This window comes from Vipera berus (genome assembly GCF_964194415.1).
Source record: "Vipera berus genome assembly, chromosome: 13".
NCBI lineage: Eukaryota > Metazoa > Chordata > Lepidosauria > Squamata > Viperidae > Vipera > Vipera berus.
In genome coordinates, this window is record NC_138216.1 from 6,302,628 (window position 1) to 6,329,928 (window position 27,301).

At 43.5% G+C, this 27,301-nt stretch overlaps 1 protein-coding gene across 1 annotated transcript in view; it reads right to left on the minus strand.

The window, feature by feature from the left end:
• Window positions 1-1,509: 1,509 nt before the first annotated feature.
• The window catches only part of XYLT1 (xylosyltransferase 1), a gene marked incomplete at its 5' end in the record, with an annotated part of 73,761 nt that continues 47,969 nt past the window's right edge, over window positions 1,510-27,301 (minus strand). Inside the window, 7 exons of the mRNA XM_081337936.1 lie at window positions 1,510-3,724; window positions 5,849-6,182; window positions 12,499-12,694; window positions 13,477-13,739; window positions 14,976-15,152; window positions 17,709-17,925; window positions 26,928-27,008. Of these exons, the coding sequence (XP_081194062.1) occupies window positions 3,402-3,724; window positions 5,849-6,182; window positions 12,499-12,694; window positions 13,477-13,739; window positions 14,976-15,152; window positions 17,709-17,925; window positions 26,928-27,008 (1,591 nt within the window). The 3' untranslated portion in view covers window positions 1,510-3,401. The remainder of the gene's footprint in view (window positions 3,725-5,848; window positions 6,183-12,498; window positions 12,695-13,476; window positions 13,740-14,975; window positions 15,153-17,708; window positions 17,926-26,927; window positions 27,009-27,301) is intronic.

Consider the following 27,301-nt stretch of genomic DNA (forward strand, 5'->3'; position numbering starts at 1 on the left):
CCATCTATCCCTTTCCATCTCACAAAAGGTCGCCTTGATCCCGAATTGCGTTTTGCTTCCTTCAACAAATATTCCTTGCAACAGACCAAAAAATGTCTGTATCGAACACAACAGCATGATGATGGAGGGTCGATCTGAAACTTATTGGTCCTTTAGAATGAGAATGTTAGGTCAGAAAGAAAGGCCATCAGCTGATCTTCAGCAGAGACCTAGATCTTTCTCCGTCGGGGGGCAGAGAAAAGTTATCCGTGGAAGAAATGAGGGAATGTCTCCTAGGACATAGCTCCCCAACCTTTTGGCCACACCAGGGACCGGTTCCGTGGAGACAAGTTTTTCCACGGACCAGGGAGTGTGGTTTTGTGTACTACCTACATCCCACGGATGGGACTTTGCTTATTTGTGTGGACCAGTTGCTGGCATGCCGTGGGCCGGTACCGATCCACGGACCAGGGGTGGGGGAATCCATGTCCTAGGACATGTCTGGGGACAGATGTGGATGGCTGAATGGACAGATGGGGGATACCGCCTGAAGCTCTTTATGATGGAGATGCCCGTATGAAGTGATACATTTTGATGGGAGGGCTCCTGATGGGAAAACTGTCTTCTCACTTGGAGTCACCCAAACCTTGAATAAAATAAAATATCTCCAGGTCTTGGGCCTCTCCTGAAGGCCAGGAGCATAACTCCTAAAATCTCTGACTGTGCAGGTAGTCCTTGACTTGCAACTGGAACGGAGCCCCACATTTCCGTTGCTAAGTGAAACGGTTGTTTTGCCCCATCTTATGACCTGTTGAGTGGATCTGGCTTTGCTTGTCAGAAGGTCCCAAAAGGACATCGTGATCGTCATCCATCCAGGCCAGTTGGCAAGCCTCCCAATTTTGATCACATGACCACAGGGAAGCTAACTGTGAAAAGTCGCTAAGCAGACTGTTGTAAGTCGAGGACTAACTGCATGCTTGACGTGCAGTGCAATCAATGATGTCATTCCGACATTAGGGAGCCTCCGGTCTAATTACTGTTGTCAATATGGGAGGGGGGGGGCAGAAGCCAAACGAAACCAAAAATCGAGGTAACGGAAAGGAAAAAAAAAGTGGGGGGGGGAGAAAGACGATTTTCTTTCGTTTTAAAGGCCCTCCCTTAATAAAGGCAGCGTCAGTTAGTAAGATCTCTTTCCCCAAGCTGCGTAAGTGACTAAAAACACAAATAAATACGTCACATCATTGTCTCCTTTCCTTTGTGCCAGCTAAATATTTAATGCTCTGCCTTTACGCCAGCACAGCTGATACTCTCAATTTCAAAAGTCCAAAGCAAACTCTCGTAGCTTTAAACCAAAGCGGGGTGGGGGAAACGGAGAAGCTGGAATTCCCAATTTCAGGTTTGACGCGGCAGGGCTCACTTTAAAAGGGGAAACCAGATTTATTTCGTTGCGGTTGTTTTTGCTGTTGCTCCTGGTTATCTTTCCAGCCCTTCTGCTCTTCTCGTGCTCTTTAAACGTGAGCCGGATGTTGAAAATAAGGGAAGGGCCAAAAAAAAAAGGAGAAAGCCAGCTTATGTTCAAAATGATCGATTGGATCCCAGAATCAGCGGATGTACGAACTGAAGCTCCAAAGTAACAGAATTAACAGAGCTGAAATATGGCAGTTCTTCTAGTCAGCTCCCTTGCACAAGTGTTGTGTCTCTGCACAGACGCCTCTGTCCTTCTGTTGTCCAAGTGCAATTTAGGCTACAGTAATTAACTACAGATCAGTTAGGATAAGGTCATTTAATTAGGAATAAAATTTGGCTTTTGGCAACTTTGGCCTAAAAATCTCACAGCTCCCAAAGCTAAAAACAGGACTCAGAGGCTGCAAAGAGTTAAAAAAAAATACGAAACTGGATTAAAATGGACTCTCCTTGGACTTGTTGAGGAGAAGTCTTAAAAATGCCTTTTCCATTTTTCTCCATTAAATGGAATGCAGCACAACAGATCAAAACTAAGCACTGGGGTTTGTGTGGGTATGTGTGTCTGTGTGTGTGTGTCTCTCCAGCCTGATCACAGCATTTGTTCTTCCAGTGCACTGCAGAACAAAGCTTGAGTTGGCTTGTGCCGTCTCATCTAGTTTTCCTTTGGCTATGTTCACACAACAGAATTAACCTGCTTCTTGAATCAACCCCTTTCTAGCTGTTGGCAAAAGATGGAACCATAAGCTAATGAAACAGCCCAACATCACTAAGCCAATATTAGCCAAGTTGAAAGTCCACAAGCTTAGCAGGTTATGAGTTGAACTATTTGATCTAGCCTAGTCAAGGATGTTGAACCCAGCTCTTTTGAGCATAGCCCATGAATAATGATGATTAGAACTGAGGGGATAGTTAGTTATCTGTTGCTGTCTCAGCCACCCCCTCAAATAGAAGGCAATACTGAGATTTTGGTCGCAACAGTCTAGTGACTAGACAATCTAGGGTCTAGTCCTCTAATTTATACACTAGACACACCAAAATCCCTAGACAAAGGGATTTGGGGGGGTGGGATTTCTGGAAAACTACTTTCTAGCCTGGCCTGGGGACGTGTAAAATTCAACACGGGAGTTTTTATATCCTCAAGTGACTTTGTCCTTTGAGCTAGCCCTATTTGGAAAACAGACCATCTTGGATAGTAATCTAGAGCAGGGGGGGTGTCTCCAAACTTGGCAACTTTAAGACTTGTGGACTGCAACTCCCAGAATTCCCCAACCAGGTGAGGAATTCTGGGAGTTGAAGTCCACAATCTTAAAGTTGCTAAGGTTGGATACACACACGGTCTAGCGAAGAGAAGCCTTGGGTGATCATTAGGTCTTCTGGAGGACCAAACTCCGAATCTCTGCAAGCATGAGAGAGTGAAGTTAAGACCCACATGTTGTAATATCTGTTGATTCAGTACAATCTCCTTGCAGGCCTGGCTAGCTGGAGTAATGATGTCAATGCTTGTGGGAGATGTCAAAGGGGGGGGTGGTTTTAAAAAATGAGGATCGCTGGGGGGTGGGTGGGAAAGAGCATTTTTGACATTTGTGACTAAGCAGCTCTGCTAAGACTTTCAGGGAACTCTGGGGGAAAAAAAACATGCCTGGGTTACAACATGTTGGAGATGGAGAAGTAAATTCGTTCTGATCGGCGATGAAAATATGCTGGCCCCGCCTTTGGAAACTCCAGATGTTTCCTACAATTGGTTTCTCCTTTCCTGCCCGTTTCCCCGACTTCCAGAACCCTTGAGATGGGAAAACTGGTCCGTAAAAAGAGGCCGGGATTTTCAGCCCCGTCTTGAACATGGATTCGTAGGTTTTCCTAAAGACCCTTCCATCAGCGCACCTGCCCCATCTGAAGAGTATCATAAGAGCCAAACGCTCACATTCCCTTTGCAAGCCAGCGAAAGGGGGTACCAGGTGCTACCTCAAGCGTCCATCAGGTCTCACGGGGCCCAGTTCGGACTTTGGGTCAGGGCTGAGGGAACTCCAGGATGTCTGGCTGCAGGCCTGCATGACGGGACAGGAGGTTGGGCCTGTAGCACAGACATCAACCGCTGACCACGTGCTTGCCACCAAGCTGTCCACCCAGCTCTCCAGCTTGCTGCCAGTCAACATGGCGTTCTTCTTCAACTGCTCCACCTGGCCGGTGCTGACTGGGATGTTTAGCACAGGATTGAGCCCTTGGAAGCTCTGCTCCATGTAGGAGTTCTTCGGAGGTCCACTGTGCAGCTTGGTGGCTTCTTCTAAAGGCAAGAGAGAAATATTTTGGTTAAAAAATAAAAAATCTTAGCTCCAGAATAACGATGCTAAGGAGCCGAAACCAGCTTAGTTCTTGGGTTCAGCTCTTGCAGCCGAGAGAGATTTTGATTTAAGACAGGGCTCTCCAGATTTGGGAACTTTTAAGGCTCGTGCACTTCAAGCGCCAGCTATGAATTCTGGGAGTTGAAGTCCACAGGTCTTAAATTTGCCACATTTGGAGACCCCTGGATTTAAGACATAGAGATCATCTCTAGAAGAAAATTCGCAGGAGGTTCCACCTCTGCTTTGAAAGCCAGGCTATCATCCAGGGAGGGTTGCAGGCCAGGAATGACATCATGGCTTGTCTACAATTCATGCCACGTTGCTTTGTCCCTCTAATAGCAAGCTCCAATTTTCAGGAAAGTCAACATTTCTGCATCCTCTGCAACTTGCAAAAGTCTCGTCTTGCCCAGCCTGTGAGCTCTTCCTTTTGCACCATCTAACTAAAGCTTGATTAAAGTTTCAAACACGGAGCACCCCAATTATTTCAAGGTCACCATCTATTAAATATGCGCTGGGGGTTCTCTTCCCTCACCGCTAATGACGGCTTCTGGGATAGAATTTGTCAAATCCTGCCTTGCTTGGCCTGAGGATAATCCTTCCCAGCGTGTGCCACTATATCAATATATTTTTTTTAAAAGGGCACTTATTCTTGCATGCAATTTCCTGTAAATTTTAACTTTGGCATGTAACTCGTCTCTAAGCTTGGGTGGAAGTCCCAAGCCACGAGCTGAGCTGAAGAAATGGAGGCAAATAGTTCTTGTCCGCTGAGCTTTCCTGAGCAGCCAAATCCGCTGCATTAATTCCCCCCAAAAAAAGAAGAAGAGAAAAAAAAGGATCCTGCCGAGAGAAGATCACAAGGGGATCTGCAGGGGGCGGTCGAAAAAGTCAAGACGTGTGACACACATCGCAAATGAGCAGAACTTCAATCCCACCACCACAGCGATTTTCTTAACCTTTTGAGCACACGCTGGAGACACAGCTGGAAGAGCAAAAAGGAGAGTTACTCTCTTCTCAACCAAAGCTAAAATGATCCGGTCCTTTTAAAGATGTGTGATTATTACAGGGGAGAGAGAGAGAGAGAGAGAAAAGAGACTTTCCTTTCTGGTAAGTATATTAAAGGTAAAGCTTTCCCTTTTCCACCAGCTCCAAAGTTGTCCCGTGGCTGGTTTTATCCACTCCGCTCAGCTATCATGTGGTCGGTTTGAGGTATAGTTAAGAGCAGTCGGGAACCCAGCCAGGGCGCTTTGTAAACCTCGATTGACAGGCTTAGCAACTGACCGGGGGCCAAAGTCATCTCAGGGGTGATCTGTCCAGGAAGCGAGACGCTGTCCTTGAAAGGGTGGGATGGTCGTCTTCAAAGGGCTGTTTCTACATTCAGAGTTGGGAGATGGCCAAACTGGAAGACCAACAGCATGAAATATCCTTGTCAGAATAACAAGAGTATGGAGGGACCTTGGAGGTCTTCTAGTCCAACCCCCTGCTCAAGCAGGAGATCCGATCCTATTCCAGACAAGTGATTGTCCAGTCTCTTCTTGAATACCTCAAATTGATGGGAGCACCCACAACTTCTGGAGGCAAGTTTAATTGTTCTCACTGTCAGGAAATTTCTCCATTGTTTCTTGTTCTGCCTTCTGATGCTTTGGAGAATAGCTTGACTCCCTCTTCTTTGGGGCAGCCCCTGAGATATTGGTAGACTGAACAGAATAACCGAGTTGGAACCTGGAGGTCATCTAGTCCAACCCCCTGCTCAAGCAGGAGACCCTACACCATTTCAGAGAAATGGCGGTTCAATCTCTTCTTAAAAATCTCGAGTGTTGGGTCCCAATTGGCTGTAAGTAGAGGACTACCTGTTGTGACATGACCTCTGGAGATAAATAAAATAAACTGCTGTGACTTATCATTCAAGTCCTTGATATCAACAGGAAAGAGCTGGGGGGGGGGAAACTGCCTTTCTAGTTGAGACAAAGTCAATTGAACGTCTTCTGCAGTGGGTTCAATATTCTGATTTTGCTCCAAATGGTTTCATTTGCTTTCTATTTTTTTTTTGGGGGGGGGGGAAAGCTTACCTTGTCGGATGGCTTGCTTGTTCAAAAATGTCAGAGGAGAGACCAAGAATTTGGTTTCTGCCACAGGGACCCAATGATGTAGGATTTTAACCGTCCAGACTCCAGGCCGGAGGGGCAAATTCAGAGGCGGCTTGTAATGTGTGAACTCAGCACTGGAGTCAATCAGGATATCGTAGGTGGCAGCAATGACGTTGATGGGGTCCACCCAGATCACTGTCACAGTGACATTGGGACCTTTCGCCCACTTCTGCATGCCCACTGGCTCATCCGTTGGGGAAATAAGACCTCCAAAATTGCGGAATATTCTCTCTTTCGCATCCCAATCTGTTCCCACCTAAAAGAACAGGAAGTGATTGTCAAGAGTGAAAAGTGTGGCAGCTTTTCATCTTGCCATTAGAGTAAAGGGGGTGGGGAGGAGGAGGAAATGATGCTTTTGACTGGGTTAGTTAGAGAAATGAAACCTTTCCAGTTCTTCGCAAGTTTGCCGAGAGAAGGCTGTCTGGAAACCTTTCAAGGGCATTCTAGCAGGTGTGAAGAAGAAAGCAGATGGCTTTCATAACAAAGATAATTTGTTCACATGAGATATGTAGACATCTGGGGGGGGGGTTGGCCTGGGAATGTCATTGTTATAGACTATAGTTAGATGCCTTGGGGTTTTAGAGTTAGTTTTCCTTCGCTTCTATCATGCCATGTATTCAATAAACCAGTAGGTTTTTCAGAAATGAAAGTAATCCTGGATTTTTATTTGGATATTGGAGATGAAAGGTTGACATTAAACTCTCAGCCACTGAAAATCTGTGTTTTTTATCTCTTATCGTGAAGGAAGAGGTTGCATATCTGGCCTATCTTACGAGAAGCTTTCAGCATTCGTTGATACCTCCAGAATGATAAATGGCTGGGGAATTCTGGGAGTTGAAGTCCACCCATTTTTCCAGGTGTCCAGGTTGAGAAACGCTGCACTAGAGTATAGCATATTGGGTCGATTTGAAAACACTGTGATGGTGATGATGTTGTTGTTGACATGGAAACTCTCACAAAAATAGCCCCAGAAGAAACTTAGAATGTGGGGTCCTCGGTGCTTCTCTGAGCTTGGTTGTTTCCTTGCAGACCTTTCATGACTGAACTTGGTAACCTCCATGAGTGCCGATGTTTCGTTTCATTACTTAAGACTTTTTAGATAAATAATATGCCTGCAATTTGATGGATTTGTCTCATTCATCGGAACCATGACAATTTAGTGCTAGAATGGAGACAGAGAACAAACCCCATTCCCTTCTACTCCTGATGATGTTACCAAGTTGGGTAATGAAACGTCTGCCAAAAAACAAAACAAAACAAAACAAAAAAACCAGCCAAGCTCAGAGAGCACCAAGGACCCCTCATTTCAATCCTGAGCTACATATATTTCCCTTTATTGGAAACTTAAGGTAAAGGTAAAGGTTCCCCCGCACATGCGTGCTAGTCGTTTCCGACTCTAGGGGCCGGTGCTCATCTCCGTTTCAAAGCCGAAGAGCCAGCGCTTGTCCGAGGACGTCTCCGTGGTCATGTGGCCGGCATGACTAGACGCCAAAGCCACATGGAACGCTGTTACCTTCCCACCATAGTGGTCCCTATTTTTCTACTTGCATTTTTACATGCTTTCGAACTGCTAGGTTTGCAGAAGCTGGGACGAGTAACAGGCGCTCACTCTGTTATGAGGCACTTGGGATTCGACCCGCCAAACTGCCAATCTTCTGATCGACAAGCTCAGCGTCCTAACCCACTGAGCCACCGCGTCCCTATTGGAAACTTACCATGTGCCAGATGTTTGCTGGGAAGGCTGATTATTCTGGTTCTTGGTTAAGAACCTCAACAATAATAGTGGTCCCATACACCCAACGAGTGCTGTTTGTTCATTCCCCAACTGGTTGTTAGAAAAATTCAAGGCAACCTGCAGAGGAATACCTATTTTCCCTACAATAACAACTTTGGGAGATGGTTGGGTTGTCCCAAAGGCACCCAGGTAGAGCCCATAAGCGACTCTAGAACCCATGCCTAGACCCATAACCTCACAGCAACGTAGCAGTAGTCTAAATAACACATCAATAAATGGTTTATTTATAATAGGTAGACGACCTACTATTTTAAAAAAAAGAGCAATTTCCACCCAAATACATTAAAAGTTGACTAGGGCTCTAGCTATTGATCCGATTTAATCAACATGCATTAGATGACTTCACCTCTCCTGAAACTAAAAGCAAGTGATATTTAAATATCGAACTTTCTAATACCAACTCAAGATTAATAATGCTGTTTCTTCTGGCCTTTTACAATTATTCCAAGAAGAAGCCAAACACTTTTTTTAAAAAAAATATGGCTTCAATATACAATTTCAACCCTTTGAAGCATAATTCCAGAGGGAAAATGGACAAATTTACTAATGCAAGAACTGAAGCACAGGCTTTTGAGATTGCGTTCAGCAAAATGTTTCATTAAAGATTATGGCTGTTCCTTGAGTTTTTAAAAGATCGCCTTCAGCTTTTGGCCCAATCTAATACACGCTTTTTCTTATTTGCAGTGTATGAGTAATTTCCTTGCTGATATACACCCTAACAGTGCCATTTTAATTAATTAGGATCAAGCATTAGATGTTTCCTCTAATGAAGTAGACACTTGAGTATGTTTCTATGTTTCAACCAGCAAATATTAATCAGAGAGAAGAAAAAGAACAGGAATTCTTTTTAAGTGAAGGAGGGAGGGGGAATAAGATTAACTAGCAATCTAAAAGTAATATCTGGAAACAGGTCAAAAAAATCAAGATGGCTGCAAGGGTCACATGATTAAAGCCCTACCATTGTATGATATGGACACCAACTTACATTCCTGAACATTCCTGAATCCTAATCACTGCTAGAATTAGATCCATGGAATATCCTGAATCCTAGATGTACAGGCTGGGGAATTCTGGGAGTTGAAATACATATATCTTACTGTCCTAGATTATTAGATTATCCTAATACACGGTTTCCCAACCTTGGCTATTTAAATATTTGTGGACTTCAATTCCCAGAATTCCCCAGCAAGTCCACGTGTCTTAAAGCTGTCAAGACTGGGACACCCTGTTCTGGTATCAATTTAATGCATAATATGAATTAATTTTAATTTAATATTAACATGAACCTACCACGAGCCCTTTGGGTCATCTGTAGGGAAAAATGTGTAGAGAATGTGTAATCACAGAATGACGAATATCTGATTAAAGCCAAAACTTCGAAATTTCCCCAAAACCCAGGGATATATATTCTCAAATCCACCAGCTCTCCCGATCCTGAAACTTCACTTAGCTGTGTCTTCAAGGCACAGCATGGCTTCCTTTTAAACCTAGAAAAATTTCTCCTACCCAGTGGTGCGCTTCCTAATTGGAGGGAGTTATTTCTTGCTAGGAACGCTAATTTTATACCAAACATTTTGGAATACGAAGGCCCCTGTAATCTTGGGAGGTTTATTTTTCCTGCTTCTTCCTGCTCTCTCTTCTTTCAACGGGAGAAAGTGCAAAAAAAAAACACCACGCAACCACCTTTGCAAGAGACGCAAAGCGCCACTTGCAAACAGGTCAAAAAGCCCTCAGCGGGATGCTCCGCCACGAGTTGCAACCTATCATCTCCAGGGCCAACACAAATTGCCATTTAGCAAACGTCTGAAGAACAAGGGTGTCTATCCTATCTCGCTGACCTCAAAACCACAATGCCTCGGATGACATGGGCCACCACTGCCAAGGAGAGATGGCTACCAATTTAGATGGTTTCTTTTTTTTATTTTTTATTTTTTAAAAAAAAGATGAGATAAATTCAGAGGAGCAGGAACTCAGTGGCTACTAATCTTGGTACTATTCTCTGCCTCCTAATCCTGCAGGGCAAGATATTTTAACTACCTTGTTTGTAACTTGGGAATTCTTCAAATTCTTCTTGCTGCTCATTCTGGGACACAGTTCAGGCTTTGGACAGGAGGGTGATTTAATACAAGCAAAAGAATGTTCTTATTCTACTACGGTGGTTCTCTAGTATCATTATTATGTGTTAACATTAATTGCAAGGTTGAGAAAGATCTGTCTCCAGTTGCAGGCAGCAGCTGCCTGACCTTGGCTGATCTTGGAAAAACTAAGCAGAGACAGGGCTGGTTAGCCCTTGGCTGGGAGATACTGAAGGGCCGCACCTTAGACTGGAAAGCTGAGAATATATCTTGGAAGAAAACTATAGCTAAGAATTTTCACAGTGACACCAAGAAAACAGCAAATCCAGGAATTTCATCAAGACTTGAGACTTCCAGGAGACTGTGAAAAGGGACTAAATCAGAAATAACAGGAATAACAGAGGTGGAAGGGACCTTGGAGGTCATCTAGTCCAACCCCCCTGCTCGAGCAGGAAATCCTATACCATTCCAGACAAGTGGCTGTCTATAAAACCCTCCAGTGTTGGAGCACCCACAACTCCTGGAGGCAAGCTGTTCCACTGGTTAATTGTTCTAACTGTCAGGGAATTCCTCCTTAATTCCAAGTTGCTTCTCTCCTTGATTAGTTTCCATCCGTTGCTTCTTGTCCTGCCTTCGGGTGCTTTGGAGAATAGCTTGACCCCCTCTTTTCTGTGGCGACCCCCGAGATATTGGAACACTGCTATCATGTCACCCCTGGTCCTTCTCTTCATGAAACTAGACCAGGGGTAGGCAAGCTTAGCTCTTTTTATGACTCGTGGACTTCGACTCCCAGAATTCCTGAGCCAGCCATGCTGAGGGGAAAGGGAGAGGTTTCCATGCTGAGCCATGCTGGCTCAGGAATTCTGGGAGTTGAAGTCCACGAGTCATAAAAGAGCCAAGGTTGCCTACCCCTGAACTAGACATACCCAATTCTTGCAACTGTTCTTCAGCTAGGTTATCACTGACTCTTAGTCTTAATGTTTGTTTACTACATCTTAAACTGACCCTTAAAAACCAGCTGTTGGGAAGAACAATGGAAGAAGCTTTCAGCTACAGGTCCAGAGCCTTGGTGGAGCAGTGGGCTAATGCCTCCTTAAGTAACACCAGCTGCCTGCAATTAGTGCAGGTTCGAGTCCCACCAGGCTCAAGGTTGACTCAGCCTTCCATCCTTCCGAGGTAGGTAAAATGAGGACCCAGATTGTTGGGGGCAATTAAGCTGACTTTGTAATAATGCCGCTTGGGGGTGTGTGTGAAAGCCCTAATAAGCAGGCATATACATAGAATGAAGGCTACTGCTAAGCTTGTAAGCCGCCCTGAGTCTTCGGAGAAGGGCAGGATATAAATGGAATTAAAATAAAATAAAAAATAAATCTTATGAGTCTTTGGTGTTCTGGTGAGTGGTTCAAAGAGACCAGGTTAGTCTTTGACTGGGTAAAACCAGGATAATTGGTCTCCCCAGCAACCATTAGTAAATGATAAAGTCTCCTCTGAGACCATTGTTGTGAGAGTATCCATATCACCCTCATCATCATCATCGCCGTATTTTCAAATCGACCTACCTAACATGCTACACTCTACTGCAGTGTTTCTCAACCTGAACACCTGGAAGATAGGTGGACCTTTTTATGTCCTTTGCCCCAGGTGGAAGAAAGGATCAATAACCCGTAAGGTGTGAATCTAAGAATGCACAAGGAGCTGGAGTTTTAAAAACCGATTTCAAAAGTCAATCCAGATTTCACCCAATCCAGACCTGAAACAAGAGCTTAATGGATTGATGGATTGCTCTTTTCAACAGCGTTCGGCATCCCAATGACTACACTTAGCAGCTGTTATTTTGAGAGGGAAAAAAATCATACATTTTGAAATGTGTATTTTGGGATCGACTGTGATTAGAAATCTTACATATTTTTGTGGGTGTGGGTAAAGGAAAGAATAAATGAGAACGAACTAGCCTCATGAGAAAGATGTGATCTTTCATTAAATTACAAGTAACTGGGAAGTTGGCATTTTGAGTATAGGGAATGAAGCTGTTCCGCAAGGCACGTACATATAAATACTGTACAAATCTACAAAATGTTCTGTTTCTAGGTGCTACCAACACTGCTCTGTGTTGGTTAGTTCCTAGTCACCAAACTAACTAGCTTTAAAAAGGAAGGCTGTATTTTGTTCGTCACAACCCTGCAAAATTCAACAGGGATATACAGTAGCTCTCTCACACACATAGCTGCTTGTCAATGTGTACTGTGTACGTTTCCCTGTTTCGAATCAATAGGAGCGCAAAGCAATTTGGTTTTGATTGATTTTATAATTGTTTGTTCCCCAGAGTCACTTGTTGCAGGCGGACAGCCATATGAATTGAATAACAGATTAAATAGCTAGCTAGCTAGCTAGCTAGACTTGGCAGCATGTGTGTGTGTATGTATATAGACACACACACAAAGACACATACTGTGTGTGTGTGTATACATATGTATGTATATATACCATACATATACACACATTGCCAAGGGTAACTTGTTGGGATGGGCAACTGTAGAAATCAACTCAACTCAACCCAACCCAACCCAAGTCAACTCAACTCCATCAATAAAATCATCCATTTCAAAACTCAGCTATGCCCCACCCCCCCGCCCATGACTAGGCACTTCAACTAGGAATTCAAACTATCTTCACTTCCAAGAATGTAGATGAGCCACGTGTACCTCCAAGAACTGTAGCCTTCCAAAATCACTTGGGGGGCTTGCAATCTTGAACACCTTCTTAGGTATCACCCACGTTTCTAAGGTCTCCAGTTTACTGGCAGCCAAATTGGTTGTGTGATGTTTGATGAGGAAGCCCTGAAAATGATCGGCGAGAAAATAGAGGTGGACTGATACTGGATGCCCCACTGGATAGTATCTGAAAAACAAACAAACAAGGGATCGAAGAAGAAAGAGTAGCGACATCCATTAAAACAAGAATTGAGAAACAGAAGATCAGCTGCAGAAAGAACTTTTAGGACCAGAAAAAGCAAAATTCCTGGTCTAACTTTCTTTGGATTTAATGCAAGATAGAGACGTGGAGGACACAGAGGATTGATAGAGAGATGAAGGACCATTAGAAGACCAGATGTTTGGTGAGCAAGCAAAGCCAAGAATATCACAGACGATCATTAGATTTCAGGGAATTTCTCCTCTCTTCTTTTCAACAGTCAGTCTCTTTCATCTCTCTGCCCAAGGATTGGGAGAGGAAACAAGTCCTCCGGGTGAATTTTTCTACCTGGCCCTAGCAAAAACTATTCCCAACAAGTGGTTATGGAAATTGGTCTATATCACATACTCCTACAGATTGGACTTTAATGGAGAGAAAAGTCAATGAAGCAAAAAAAAACAACAACCCCTCTACACTGACACAAAATGGTGGAAAAAATAAAGATAGCTCATTTTCTACTCCTAGCATCTTGGACCATCTTCTAGAACATGTAACAAATAACGTGGCCTTCAAGAGTTGGTGTCTGTGTGTGTGGGGCCATGCTTATGATGGCACCAACGGGCAATACTTGAAGGAAGATGTTAGGACTTGTACTTTTTACCAACATCTAGAGATCCCAGCTTCTCAACACTGTCTAAACAGGGATGCAACCCTTAGTTGGTATGGCAATTTGGAACTGCAGGGTGAAAGGAAGAGTTGCGAGATCTTACCGGCAACTGTTTTCACCATCCATATGGAAGGACGTTTCTGCTTTCTTCAGGCCCAAACGGGAAAAAGAGTGGTAGAGAGTCAGCGCAACATCAGTAATGCTGTGGATCCCATCTGGTTCATCGTACACATTCTCCCAGTATGACCGAAGGCCTGGGGTACCAGAAGGATAGTTACCATAGAGGTAATAATCCAACTGAGAGATGACTTCCTGATTGACAACCGCCTCAAACTTGCGTGCAAAGAAGGTTGGTCTGGCTGTTTGCTGTGGGGAGGAACAGGTTACCAATTAGATCTGAGTTCTTGAATTCAAGGCTGTGATTTCAGAATGCAAATCCTTCACTGTTAGCCAAGCTGGCCCGGGAGGCTGATGGAGTCTAAAGCCCCAAACATCAAGTTGCTTAATCCTGACCTGTTTCTTCCATGCTAGCGAATCAAGTTCTTGAAAATATTTCAGCATTGGTCTGTGATATGGAAAGTTCGTCTCTTCCCAAAGAAATTTATTGACTCGCCCCAACACTGGATGTCAAGCAGACCTTGAAAAAAATGACTCCTGTTTAATGAGATACTGTTTTCTGGGTTGTTTGGGAATTGATCCCCATGATCATATTTTAATTCAGGAATGTCTTTCTCCTATATTTTAGTTTTAAGGATCATTAGACTGTCCTTCAACATACCAGAGGTATTGATTCGTTTATTTATATTTATATATTTTATCTCTCGAGACCTCATGGAATTACATATAAGGATCTTCCAGCATAATAACCCCATGAGGATCTTTGGGCTAAGGTACAGCCTTAAGTCACTCATTGTTTCTACAGCTCAGGGTGGATTTGAAAGCTGGTCTCCTGACAAGGTCTATCATTTTACCCAAATAGATATAATAGGATTGAAATGCAACCCTCAAACTACTAGAAACAGAATGGATGTCTTTATTCTTCTCATTTTCAACTTAAATTTCACTCAGTTTTCATCTTCACGAAAACCTTCTTAATAAAAATTATATATTTGGGGATGACTGATGGGAGGGAGGGAGGGAGGGAAGGAAGGGAGAAAGGGAGAAGGAAAGAGAGAAGGGTGATGGACAGAAGGAAGAAGAGAGAAGGAAGGGCAGAAGAAAGGGGAGAAGAGTGACTGACAGGAGGGAAGGAAGGAAGGAAGGAAGGAAGGAAGGAAGGAAGGAGGGGAGAAGGGGAGAGGGAGGGAGGGAGGAAGGAAGGAAGGAGAGAAGGAAGGAAGAAGGGGAGAGGGAGGGAGGGAGGAAGGAAGGAAGGAAGGAAGGAGGGGAGTGGGAGGGAGGGAGGGAGGAAGGAAGGAAGGGAGAAGGGGAGTGGGAGGGAGGGAGGGAGGGAGGAAGGAAGGAAGGAGAGAAGGAAGGAAGGAAGGGAGAAGGGGAGAGGGAGGGAGGGAGGGAGGGAGGAACGGAGGGAGGAAGGAAGGAAGGAAGACAGATCTGCCCTTATAGTCCTGTGAAGGAAGAACCATGCAGGTCACAACTCACCTGGAAGCGGTGAAAATCAGATGGCTTAAAATCATTGGGGGAACAGCCACACCAATCCACAATATTCTTGTACTGACATTTGCATCCCAGCTTTCTGTTCCAGTTTGTGATACGCAGGTTGTTGTCCACCATGGAGTCACAATGAAGACTGTTTTCCAAGACGGTGTGGAAGAAAGACTGCGGAGAAAAAACAACAACAGCCCAGAGCGTAGACAGTAAGCAGTGAGCATGGAAACTCAATAGGGAATTTAAAGATTCATTTAACAATCATGCTTCTACCTTAACAAGTGCAGCGGTCCACTGAATTGTAGTGAGAAAGGTTGTAAAACAGGGCAAAACTCTTAACAACTGTCTTCTTTAGCAACAGAAAGTTTGGGCTCAATTGTGATTGTAAATAACAATAACAATAATAATAACAATAATATCAAACAACAACAACAACAATAATCTGTAATACCATCAAACATCCACATCTACCTATCCCAGGTCCTTGGTAAGGACTTGATAGGTATACAAAAATGCCAAATCCATTCTGAACATCTGGCTGAACGTGTGATGATCAATAACAACAATAATAATAACAAACAACGCGTACCACAGGTTCGCCACCACATCCCTATACTATTTCAAGTCAAGGACTAACTGTAACTGCGCCGGGAAGATGAGTAGCAAAGGGTAGACTGAGTTTTTCAAACTTGTTTGGGTTTTAAAAACTTTGGACCTCTTCCCCAAGGACTTTGTCCACTCCACCCCCCACTGGTCCTCTGCCTGGAGCTCCCCGACGTTGTTTGTGGACTCGTCTTATCACCTCTTTCAAACCGATGCAATGCACTTGAAAAAGAACTGAGTCTTGGGGGAGAAACGAAAGACGAAAAGTTGAAAACCAAACTATCGAACTGAACTGTGGAATCCCTGTACTAAAATAGGGGGAAAAAATAAAAATAAAGTTCCGCTCTAGCTCGGGAGCCTTACAGCGGCTTTGAACTCTGAAGTTTGAAATACGCTTTGGGATCTTGAGCCTTAAAAGGAGCAGGAGAGGGGATGCGGCAGCTTTGAGTGCTTTGCTCCTTTCCTCTCCCCTTGGCTACAAACTCAAGGTTTGCTTCTGTTGACAAAAGTTTCCCAAAGCCTGGCGGCAGGCAGGCCAGACTAGTCTGCTAACAAAATCGTTGGTTGGTTGTTTTTTTCCCCCAGAAAGGTTCTAAAAACCAACGGAACACCCGATTTAAAAAACACACACACACACACACACACCGATCTGCAACCAAAAACATCGACGAACACACCGTGGCTGCTTGACTTGGAAGCGGCTAATATGTTTATAATGATCTCATGCTGAATTATGCCACACTGCCCCCACCCCATCCCAAGGACAAGCTGTCTCCTGCAATTAATTCCCCCCAAAAAACACAACCGCTTACGCCATTATTTGCTGTTTGAAGGCAGGCAGGAACGCTGAGCTGTTTTTCTTTTTAAAAATTAGATCGCTGTAATTTCAACCTTTTGGAAGTCCCAGGCAGTCAGGCTGCCCCCCACACGGATAGGGTAGGGGGGGGAGAGGCCTTTGCACATTGGGGAGTAGGAGAGGAAGGGGAGTAGAAGGAAGACGAGGAGAAAGAAGAGACAGAGAAAGAACGAGCTGCCTCCAGAAGCGGCGAATGCTCCAACACTGGAAGTTTTGAAGAAGGAGACTGACCGGACAGCCGTTTGTCTGAAATGGTGTAGGGTCTCCTGCCTGAGCAGGGGGTTGGGCTAGATGACCTCCAAGGTACCTTCCCAACTTTCTTCTTCTTCTTGTTATTATTACTACTACTACTATTATTATTACTACTATTATTATCATAAGATAATATGTATTAATTGTTTTATATGTTTTATATATAAATTATATGTTTTAATTGCCCTGTACACCGCCCCGAGTCCCTTCGAAGAGGGACGGTATATAAATCTAATAAATAATAATAATAATAATAATAATAATAATAATAATAATAATAATAATAATAATAATAATAATAACAACAAGAAGAGGAGGAGGTGAAGGAAGAGAGGAAAAAGTGGAGAAAGAAGAGAAAGAGGAAGCGAAGAGAAGAGGAAGCGAAGAGAAGAGGAAGAGGAAAAGGAAGAGGATGACGAAGAAACACATCAGCACACACTTTTCCAAAGACAAAAGCATCCATGGATTGTCAAAACAATAAGGGAGAACAAATGAGAGGTCCTTGGTGCTCCTTAGGTTTGCCTGTTTTTTCTTGCAGAGGTTCTGTTACCCAAACTAGGTAACATCATCAGTACTAGCTGATGATGCTACCTAGCTTGGCAATGAAATGTCTGCAAGAAAACCACCCAGCTCGGAGAGCACCAAGGACCCCACAGTCCTTCTCCTCCTCCTCCTCCTCCTCCTCCTCTTCCTCCTCCTCCTCCTCCTCTCCTTCCTCCTCTTTGCAAACCCCACTCCCTTCTAGCACTGATGATGCCACTTAAGTTTGGGTAATGAAACGTCTGCAAGAAAACCACCCAGCTCAGAGAGCACCAAGGACCCCACAGTTCAACCCTGAGCTGCAAATATATATTTTTTTTCTACCGACGGTCAATACGATCACGTTTACAATATGTTTACAACATGTAAACAAAAGATCGGGACAGCTTCCAAGAAGACTAAGGCCGCAGGATCGGAAGACGCGATTCAGGATATGGAATCCTGCTGACAGGATTCTGGTTGAGAGGTTGGCTCACCTCAGCAGGAAGCAGAGTAAAGGAATAGAACCGTTTCATCTTGGTCACCAGATCATCAGTTGAAAAGGTGATGTATTCGACAAACTTCCTGTTCAGCAGAAACCAATCGGAACCACCGTCCACAGTGATTCCTTCTGGAATCTTCCGGTCCCCAAGTCTCCACATGTGGGTGTCACATTCCAGGAACAACCTATCAAGGCCTTGTTTCCGAATAAATCTGGACAACAGAACAGAAGAAGAAAAGCAAAGATTTAAGTCATTCCTTTTGAGGCGTGTCTTACCCTGAAGAAACTTGTTAAATAAGATAAACAGGGATAAAGCCATCAGACGTTTTGCTTCCTTGAATGAACAAGATGGTGCCTTTCCCGTTTCTTTGTTTTTCAAAAAAAATTCTCATCTCCAAATGGTGCCAATCCCTGAGCAGTAGAATTTTGCTCTTGACTATAGAGAATTATGGGCCCATAATTGAGAGTTACTGTGAATTTATTTCGTGCTGGTTAATGCTGGGTTCAGGCTTGTCACCTCAGATGTTAATTTGTTGCTATGCAATTGTTGTTGTTGTTTTTAATGCGTGTACATTGCCCAGACTCACCTTTGCGAGATAGGCGGTCGTGTAAAATGGTTTAAATAAAAATAAATTTAAAGGCATGAATTGAAAAGTTCAACTCATGCAAAGTCTTCCAACCTGCACAGTCAATACATTTTAAAACAGGTTTTCGGGGGGGGGGGGAGAAAGATATGAGCTAGGAAAGATGGCTTAACAACAACAAGAAGAAGAACATGAGTGAATAGGAATGGCTGGGCTATGAAAGAGACGGAGAGAAGAAAGAACTTTGCTTCATGGTGAGATGGGTGGGACAAAATTTTAATAAACAACTTGAAAAAGAAAGAGCTACAGATTCCCCCAATGTTCTCAATTCCTAAAAGCTTTAATAGAATGACCGTGGCAAAAGAAAGCAAAGATAGTACTAATTCTAATAGGCACTTGGGGTGCAGTCCCAAAACAACTGGAGCACCCCTTGAACACTCTTGGCGTTGACAAAATCCCCATCGGTCAATTGCAAAAAGGCAGCTTTATAAAACAGCTTACATCCCGCCGACGGTAACTTTAACACCATCGTACAACAACATCTGCCTCTCCCAAGTCCTGTGGGGAAGGACTCAGTAAATAGATAAAACGGCCAAATCCAGTCTGACCATCTGACTGAACGTGCAACAAACTGTAATAATAATACAGTATGGAACAATGGCATCTACCTTGGTTGATGGAAATGCCAGATCTGGTCTAAACATCTGGTTGACCCATCATAGTAGTACCAACAGTAATAGGCGCCTTGGTGCAATGCCAAAACATCTGGAGCACCACTTGAACATCATCAACACTGACAAAATCACCCTCAGTCAATTGCAAAAGGCAGCTTTACCCAGAACAGCTTACATCCTGTGACAAGACTTTTCACACCATCAGACAACATCATCTGCCTATCCCAGGTCCTCGGGAAGGATTTAACAGGTGGCTCAAATCCAGCCAAATCCAATCTAAACGGCTGGTTGACCGAGCAACGAATCATAATAACTTCTGAAGTACTGCTGTCTGAACAATTAACAGCTGGATTGTTATACAGGCTTATAAAACCAAGGAAGGCAGGTAATAAAAAGAACCACATCACGGATCTAATTAAATCCAACTCAAGGCAGACACTCAAAACCCGTTGGCCCATTGAGGATATCGAGGAGACGGAAGTGAGTTTTAAAGAAGCGAGTTATTTTTTTATTTAAAAAAAGGCATCCCTCAACGAGATTCTAATTTCACTTTCAATTACAAAGGACAATGGAAAAGCTTTGCAATTTTAATGACGAGGTTCTAGAAATCTCCAGATTATCGAGTCAGTTCGATGCAGGGTCAAATATTTATAGCGATGGAGGTTTGCATCATTGATTTTTAATTTGGGGAGGTGGGGGCAGGAGGAAAAAAACCGGAATCCATTGGGGGACACATTACTTTGAATGCATTGTGTTCAGTACATGCATTACTTTAAGGAAATAGGACATTTCTGTGGCCAAGGAAAGAAAAATCCACAGGTCCACCTAATGTTCACATTCTTAAAGTTAAAAGCTTTAGGAAAGTTTCAGGTTAAGAAGGGTTTAAAAATGCATGGCATTGTGGACTCACACAATTTTAGAGAAACAGTCCAGTGATGTGAAAGGAAGGAACTTCTTAATGGATGCCGGCTTCAGACAGCCACACACACAAAAAAGTGGAGGCATCTGAGGGTTTTCTTGGTGTCCATTCATGCCGAACAAAAAACAACCCAGATAACCAATTACTTCTGATTGCAACTTGGGGAAAAGAAGAAGAAGAAGAAGAAGAAGAAGAAGAAGAAGAAGAAGAAGAAGAAGAAGAAGAAGAAGAAGAAGAAGAAGAAGAAGAAGAAGAAGAAGAAGAAGAAGAAGAAGAAGAAGAAGAAGAAGAAGAAGAAGAAGAAGAAGAAGAGGAGGAGGAGGAGGAGGAGGAGGAGGAGGAGGAGGAAGAAGAAGAAGAAGAAGAAGAAGAAGAAGAAGAAGAAGAAGAAGAAGAAGAAGAAGAAGAAGAAGGCATTTCTAGCAAAAGGAACAAAGAAATTACTGTCTCAGCTCTGACCACCAGCCATTTAAAATATTCATCTTCTGACATTAATCAATTTGTTGCAATGACGTCTAAGCCACGTTGCAAATGACGGCTTCATATCCCCTTCTTCACTCTCCTTAACAACAAACAGATTTGTTGGGAGCCTTTCCTAAACAAATGGGTTGTCGCTGTTCCTTTTAACACATGTTTGCAGAGTCACAGGATTCACCCAGCAAAATCATGCCAATGCTACAAAAATGAGCTGTTTAACTGTAGCTTTCCCAATTTTCTTCAAAAAAAAAAAAAGAACAAAAAAAATACAAGAAAAAAGAATGGACTTCAATACCCAGCTTTCTGCTCCCAGCCTAGGAGGAATGAATGGAAACATCTGTTTCAGGATGGGGCCGATTGGCTAGTTTGAAAATTAGCAGTCATTACTTAGCGTGGAAGTAAGTCCTCTTTAAATACAGCCTCCAAAGAACCATATTGACTTATGAAGATACATAAAATTCCAGAATACTATGAAAAGGTATCTTATTCAGCTTTTCCACCTACCAAAAGGTTTCCAGTGGAGATTCATCTGTAACTTTCCAGATGTAAACACAGCAAACCTTTTTTGCACAGAGCAGTGAATTTTAAAAGAAGTTCAGGGTATCACGCATTTCACAACCGATGTGTCATGTGTTTATTCAGAATATTTATAACTTCTCGGTCAATATCAGGGCCTTGAACTATTAAAGCTGTTTTATCCTAAATGGATGGCAAGTTTAATGCTTTAATATGCTGGCAGAGAAACGGGGTTCAAAATTTATCCAAAAACCAGCTAACCAGCTTGGGTTCATCTCATTGAACCATGATATGACTTTATGGTTTACCGACTATTATAGTTTGTAAAATGTGAATTGTGGTTTAGCATGTTGAGTTAGTCCAGCCAATGAAGGCTTAGTCAAGACACCATGATTTATTATATTTGTATCAGCTTGCAGAGAATATCTGCATCAAGGCATGTTAATTTTCATGACCAACAGCTGCCAATATTAGTGTGGGGCAACTCAAGCCAAAACTAGTCATGATTAGATATTCAAGAATATGGTCTAAGGTAGAACATTCACAGGGATGTTGAGACTCTAGAAAGAGTGCAGAAAAGAGCAGCAAAGATGATCAGGGGTCTGGAGGCTAAAACATATAAGGAATGGTTGCTGGAATTGGGTATGTCTAGTTTAATGAAGAGAAGGACTGGGGTGACATAATAGCAGTCTTCCAATATCTCAGGGGCTGCCACAAAGAAGAGGGAGTCAAGCTATTCTCCAAAGCACCCGAAGGCAGGACAGAAGCAACAGATGGAAACTAACCAAGGAGAGAAGCAACCTAGAACTAAGGAGGAATTTCCTGGCAGAACAATGAATCAGTGGAACAACCTGCCTCCAGACGTTGCGAATGCTCCAACACTGGAAGTTTTTAAGAAGAGATTGGACAACCATTTGTCTGAAATGGTATAGAGTCTCCTGCCTGAGCAGGGGGTAGGACTAGAAGACCTCCAAGGTCCCTTCCAACTTTATGATGATGATGATGATGATGATGTGGTTAGAATGCAGTATTGCAGGCTAATTCTGACAACTGTCAGCAGTTCGATCCTGACCGGTTTAAGGTTGACTCAGCATTCCATCCTTTTGAGGACACAGCTTGTTGGGGGCAAGATGCTAACTCTGTAAACCTCTTAGAGAAAGCTGTGAAGCACTATGAAGCGGTATATAAGTCTAAGTGCTATTGCTATTGTGCAAGGAAAGAATATAGTAAAACTGGATCTTAATATTCTGCTGGCGCAGAAGGTAGAACATTGCAATTCTATCACAGAATTCATTTAAAGGAGACAAACGGTCAATAAACTCCATCTAGAAATTGGAGACGGCTTCCCAATCTGAGTCCCCTCCAGATGCAGGGACTTCAACTCCCAGAATTCTCCCAGCAGCTGAGGACACTCAAGTGGAGAACAGCCGTTGTGATAAGACCCCAAAATGAGCTCCTGATCTTACCTAAGAGTCTTATCCAGCCTTCCAAGAAGAACAGTTCAAATGTGAAGCACAAAATCCAGTCTTAACTTGTTTTCCAGCAGTTTAGCCAATGCTTTCTACTCCATTTGCTTAGCAAAATCCCTTTTTCCTTTTAGCAGCAACACCCAAAAACGCATCTGTTAAATTGTGTGGACTTTAAAAAGAGCCAAGAAAGGCAGGGTGCAAAGTACAAGCAATAAAGGGTTTATTGTTTCATTGGAGCAAACCAGGTGCTCTTCTTACCAGGGAACTCAGTGTAAGAGAACACTCTGGGTAAAGCAGATTTATTTCTAAAGGTTTTTGCACGTGTATTGCTCTTCACCTCCTTCCCCCCCCCTAAAAGATGTGCTAATATTTCAAGGGCGACATCGCTCCCGCAATTAACACACTCTGCTTTCCAAATGAAATAAGCATGAGGTCTGCAGCCAAATGCACCTCAAGAAAAACACCACATTCAATTCACCAACATGGGTAGCAGTGTGAAATTTCCAAGGAGGGAGAAGGTATGTCATTACAATAATACACAAATGTCACAGGTTCGGTCTTCAGCCTTTCCACTTAAGGTTGAGATAATCTCCTGGTTGAGAGGGTGGTGGGGGTGGGGGTGGGGTGGGGGAGGAAGGGGGACGCCCTTCAGGGTGGACCAAGAGGGGAAATGGCAATAACACAACTTCCAAATTGTTACTGAAGCATGTCTGGTCCAAACGTGACTTATTTTGAGTTGCTTCTTTGTTAAAAAGGTAAAAGTTCCCCCGCACATGCGTGCTAGTCGTTTCCGACTCTAGGGGCCGGTTCTCATCTCCGTTTCAAAGCCGAAGAGCCGGCGCTTGTCTGAGGACGTCTCCGTGGTCATGTGGCCGGCATGACTGGACGCCAAAGGCGCACGGAACGCTGTTACCTTCCCACCGTAGTGGTCCCTATTTTTCTACTTGCATTTTTACGTGCTTTCGAACTGCTAGGTTGGCAGAAGCTGGGACGAGTAACAGGCACTCACTCTGCTACGCGGCACTCGGGATTCGACCCGCCAAACTGCCGACCTTCTGATCGACAAGCTCAGCGTCCTAACCCACTGAGCCACTGCGTGAGCTTCAGATAAATCAGGAGACGCTAAGGGACAAAGGAGATTTCTGCATCTTTACATCCTGGAGGAAGAACTGAATGACTAGCTGGTGGCCAGGATCGACCTATCTACAGGACTTAACTATCTGTTTACTCCATGTCTGTTGCAGAAGCGCGAAGGGAAGAGTTACAACTCCTAAGGGACGCTTTTCACAAGTGAGGCTCCACGGAAAAGCTCAACCCAGCCCTAATCTTCGCAAAAGCCCATTCTGCACGACAATCGGTTCAAATATTCACAATATAAATGCAAATGTCTAAATGCCCATATTAACATCCTAATTGCACTGAGCACTCTGCAGACAACTCCTTGGCTACAAGGAGCCTGGGGTGGGGGGAGAAATGCATTAAAAGGATGCACGCTATGAACCTTTTTTTCCCTATATCGTGTCAACATTTCGTACAGGGACATCTGTTTTCTGTCCAAATAGAGAGTCCAACTTCAGGCCCAGCTGTGTAGCTGGGCAAATCTCTGCCCTTCTTTTGAGTGGGGAAAATAGTCTTGGATTTTCCGGTCGTGACAGGAAAGATGGAGAGAAGGAAAATTATGGAGGCTGTAGAGCAGGATGGAAGCACAGGGGGGTCAAGAGAAGTCAAGTTGTGAATGTTCCACAACTTGACATTATCAAGAAGAGTCTGGACAGCCATTTGTCTGGAATGGTATAAGGCAGGGGTCTTCAAACTTGGTTGGCCCTTTTATGACTTGTGGACTTCAACTCCCAGAATTCCTCAGCCAGTCATAAAAGGGCCAAGTCTGAAGACCCCTGGTATAGGGTCACCTGCTTGAGCTGGGGGTTGGACTAGATGATCTCCCTTTCAACCCTATATAAGTCTATGTTTTCTGATGATGTCACGAATGTTTCTGGTGTGCCTTGCCTCACTGGCCACTCATGGAAGGGAAATAATATAAAAACAATAAGCACCAATGCTTTCTGAAGCTGCTATGAAATCTCTGCTCGATCTGAGCCTCTTAGCATACTTTTCAGAGTTTGCAAACTATATTGGTCTCAGCAGATGGGTCATCTCATCATGGATGGTGACAGAGGCTCTTTTGCCAACATTTCCCTCTATGGAAGCCAGGAGCAATACTTTGGTTTTAAGGCTTCAGGGCTTTGTAAAGTATTTGTCACCCAGAAGCCTCTTCTGAGATGTCCTGCTTCAGAACTGGTAAAAAAAAAAGCCAGATGTTACTAGTTGACTTAAATAAGACCCCCCCACAACCCCCTAATGGAAAACATAAGGAGAACTCCACCAAGGATTGGGCATGAGGCAGGTGATTGAAAAGGTATCCAACCTGGGCTGATCAAAATTGTCCACCCAAGCCAGCGGTTTTGACTAATGACCTTGAAGGTCCCATCTCTTTGATTCTAGGAGTTTGCCACAAGACACTGGGGTTTATCAGAAGCTGTTATTAACAGAACAACAGAATCTGAAGGGACCTTGGAGGTCTTCTAGTCCAACCCCCCCGCTCAAGCAGGAGAACCTATACCATTTCGGACAAATGGCTGTCCAATCTCTTCTTAAAAGCCTCCAGTGATGGAGCAGCCACAACTGGGTTCTCCTGCTTGAGCAAGGGGCTGGACTAGAAGGCCTCCACGGTCCCTTCCAGCTGTGCTCTGCTCTACTCTACTCTACTCTACTCTACTCTACTCTACTCTACTCTGCTCTGCTCTGCTCTGCTCTACTCTACTCTACTCTACTCTACTCTACTCTACTCTACTCTGCTCTGCTCTATTCTGAAGGCAAGCACTTCCACTGGTTGTTTTCATTCTTAGGAAATTCCTCCTTAGTTCTCGGTTGGTTCTGTCCTTGATGAGTTTTCCACCCATTATTTCTTGTCCTGCCTTCAGGCGCTTGGGTGAAGCGGCTGACCCCCCCTCTTCCTTGTGGCAGCCCCTCAAATATTGCAACACTGCTACCATGTCACCCCTATTTCTCTTATCAGCTGCTGCATTCAACAACCAGGATGTCAACAGCTGCTAACATCGAATGTTATTGCTTGACAAGAGATGAAGAAGTACAGTAGCTATTTCCTATGTTAAACTTGTGTATTGCTTTAAGACTTGTGTATTGTTTTAGTGTAAGGTTAGGAGGGGGGATGAGTAGGATTGCACTTTTCAAGGCCATCTCTAACTAAGAAGATAAGGCTTTGGCGGGGTCTTCTAACGGAAGGGAAACTGATTCTTTAAATTAATTGGAGAAGATGATGAATGACAAAATTAGAAAGGTGGAGAATTGTGTTTTAATATATTGTGCAAGGGGGGGGGGAGATTTCAGATTCCAGCTTCCTTCAAGCAAGCATTTGCAGGTGTATTAGGCTAATAAAGGACTTTTAAGCTAAACAATGCCTCAGAGTCCCTTGAAAACCCCATAGGTCGGAAACTTGACACAGAACTTAATTTCTGCTTATGTGGAAGGATTCCGGCGCGATCTCAAAACATTCTTTTTCGAACAAGCTGGCCTGGTCTGACAGGATGGGGTTGGGTTTTTATAACTAGTTTTAACTTTAATATGTATTGATTTTATGGGCATAATGTTTAATGGTTTTTTAATTTTTGTATTCGATTTTTATTGTGTATTGCCCTGTTCACCGCCCTGAGTCCTTCGGGAGAAGGGCGGTATACAAATCAAATTATTAAATTAAATTAAATTTTCCTACGGGAGCAGACTTAACGTTTTAGCCAAAGAAGATGGTTTGTTTGCTTGGTTTGGAACCTTTTTCTTTCACGTAACCATTTCCCTCTCAAAAAAAAAAAATCGCACAATGTGACACCTCCTGGATATGGGTGCGTTTCTTGAGTTTCACAAATCCTGGTGGGTACTTTGGGTTTTCACTGGGTTTCTCTTTTGCTTGCAATCAATCTTAAAACTAACTAACTAACTAACTAACTAACTAACTAACTAACTAACTAACTAACTAACACCAACCCAAGACCAAAACCCCTTTAGGTCAAACTCTGAAAAGAAAAGAGAAGTGATTCTGAATCCTACATAAATTGCTATGGAAAAAAGAAGGGGCCGCCTCCGTCTCATCAACATCCTGAGATGTAATTAACTGTTTATGTATTCTGGAGAAATCTATTAAAGGCGCAAACGATTATTCTGCAGAAGTGAGGCCAAATGGCACATTAGTGCATTTTATCACCAAATTAATCAGCAGATTTAATTCATCCACATGGTTGTGGTCACAAAGCAGGGATAACATCTGAGGCTGAACTTTATTCGCTATTGTGGGACCTTCTCCTTGTTACTGTTTTGTCGGCCAGCGTTGGGTTTGAGGCCAGCGATCGGATCTCTGTTGAAAAATCCTTCCCATTTCCTTCCTATGAAATTGCTTAATCCAACCCAGCTTCCTTTCTTTTTTTTTCTTTCCAGTTTGCAGAAAACTTACATGACCATTTTTCATGATCCCGTCAAAAAATATGCAAGAGAGGTGCCGCTTACCTTGCGTTGTCCCTCCCGTGAGACTTCAAGAAGTTCATGTGGCGGTATCTGGACAGGAAAGCGACAAGCTGGTCATTTGTCCTGTGAAACATTTGTGGGAAAAGAAGGTTAAAAAAAAAAAAGACAAATGTTTGCTCTTATCGTCACATCAGAAGAAATGATGGCTTGGATTTACATATATATACAGGGTAGTCCTCAGCTTACAACCGTTGGTTTAGTGGCCGTTCGAACTTACGACTGAAAAAAAGGGATTTCCAATTGTTGCTTGCAGTTATGACCGTCAGAGCCTCCCCACAGTCGGGTGATCAAAATTCATGCGCTTGGCAATTGGTATGTATTTACGATCACTGCACTATCCTGGGATCAAGTGACTT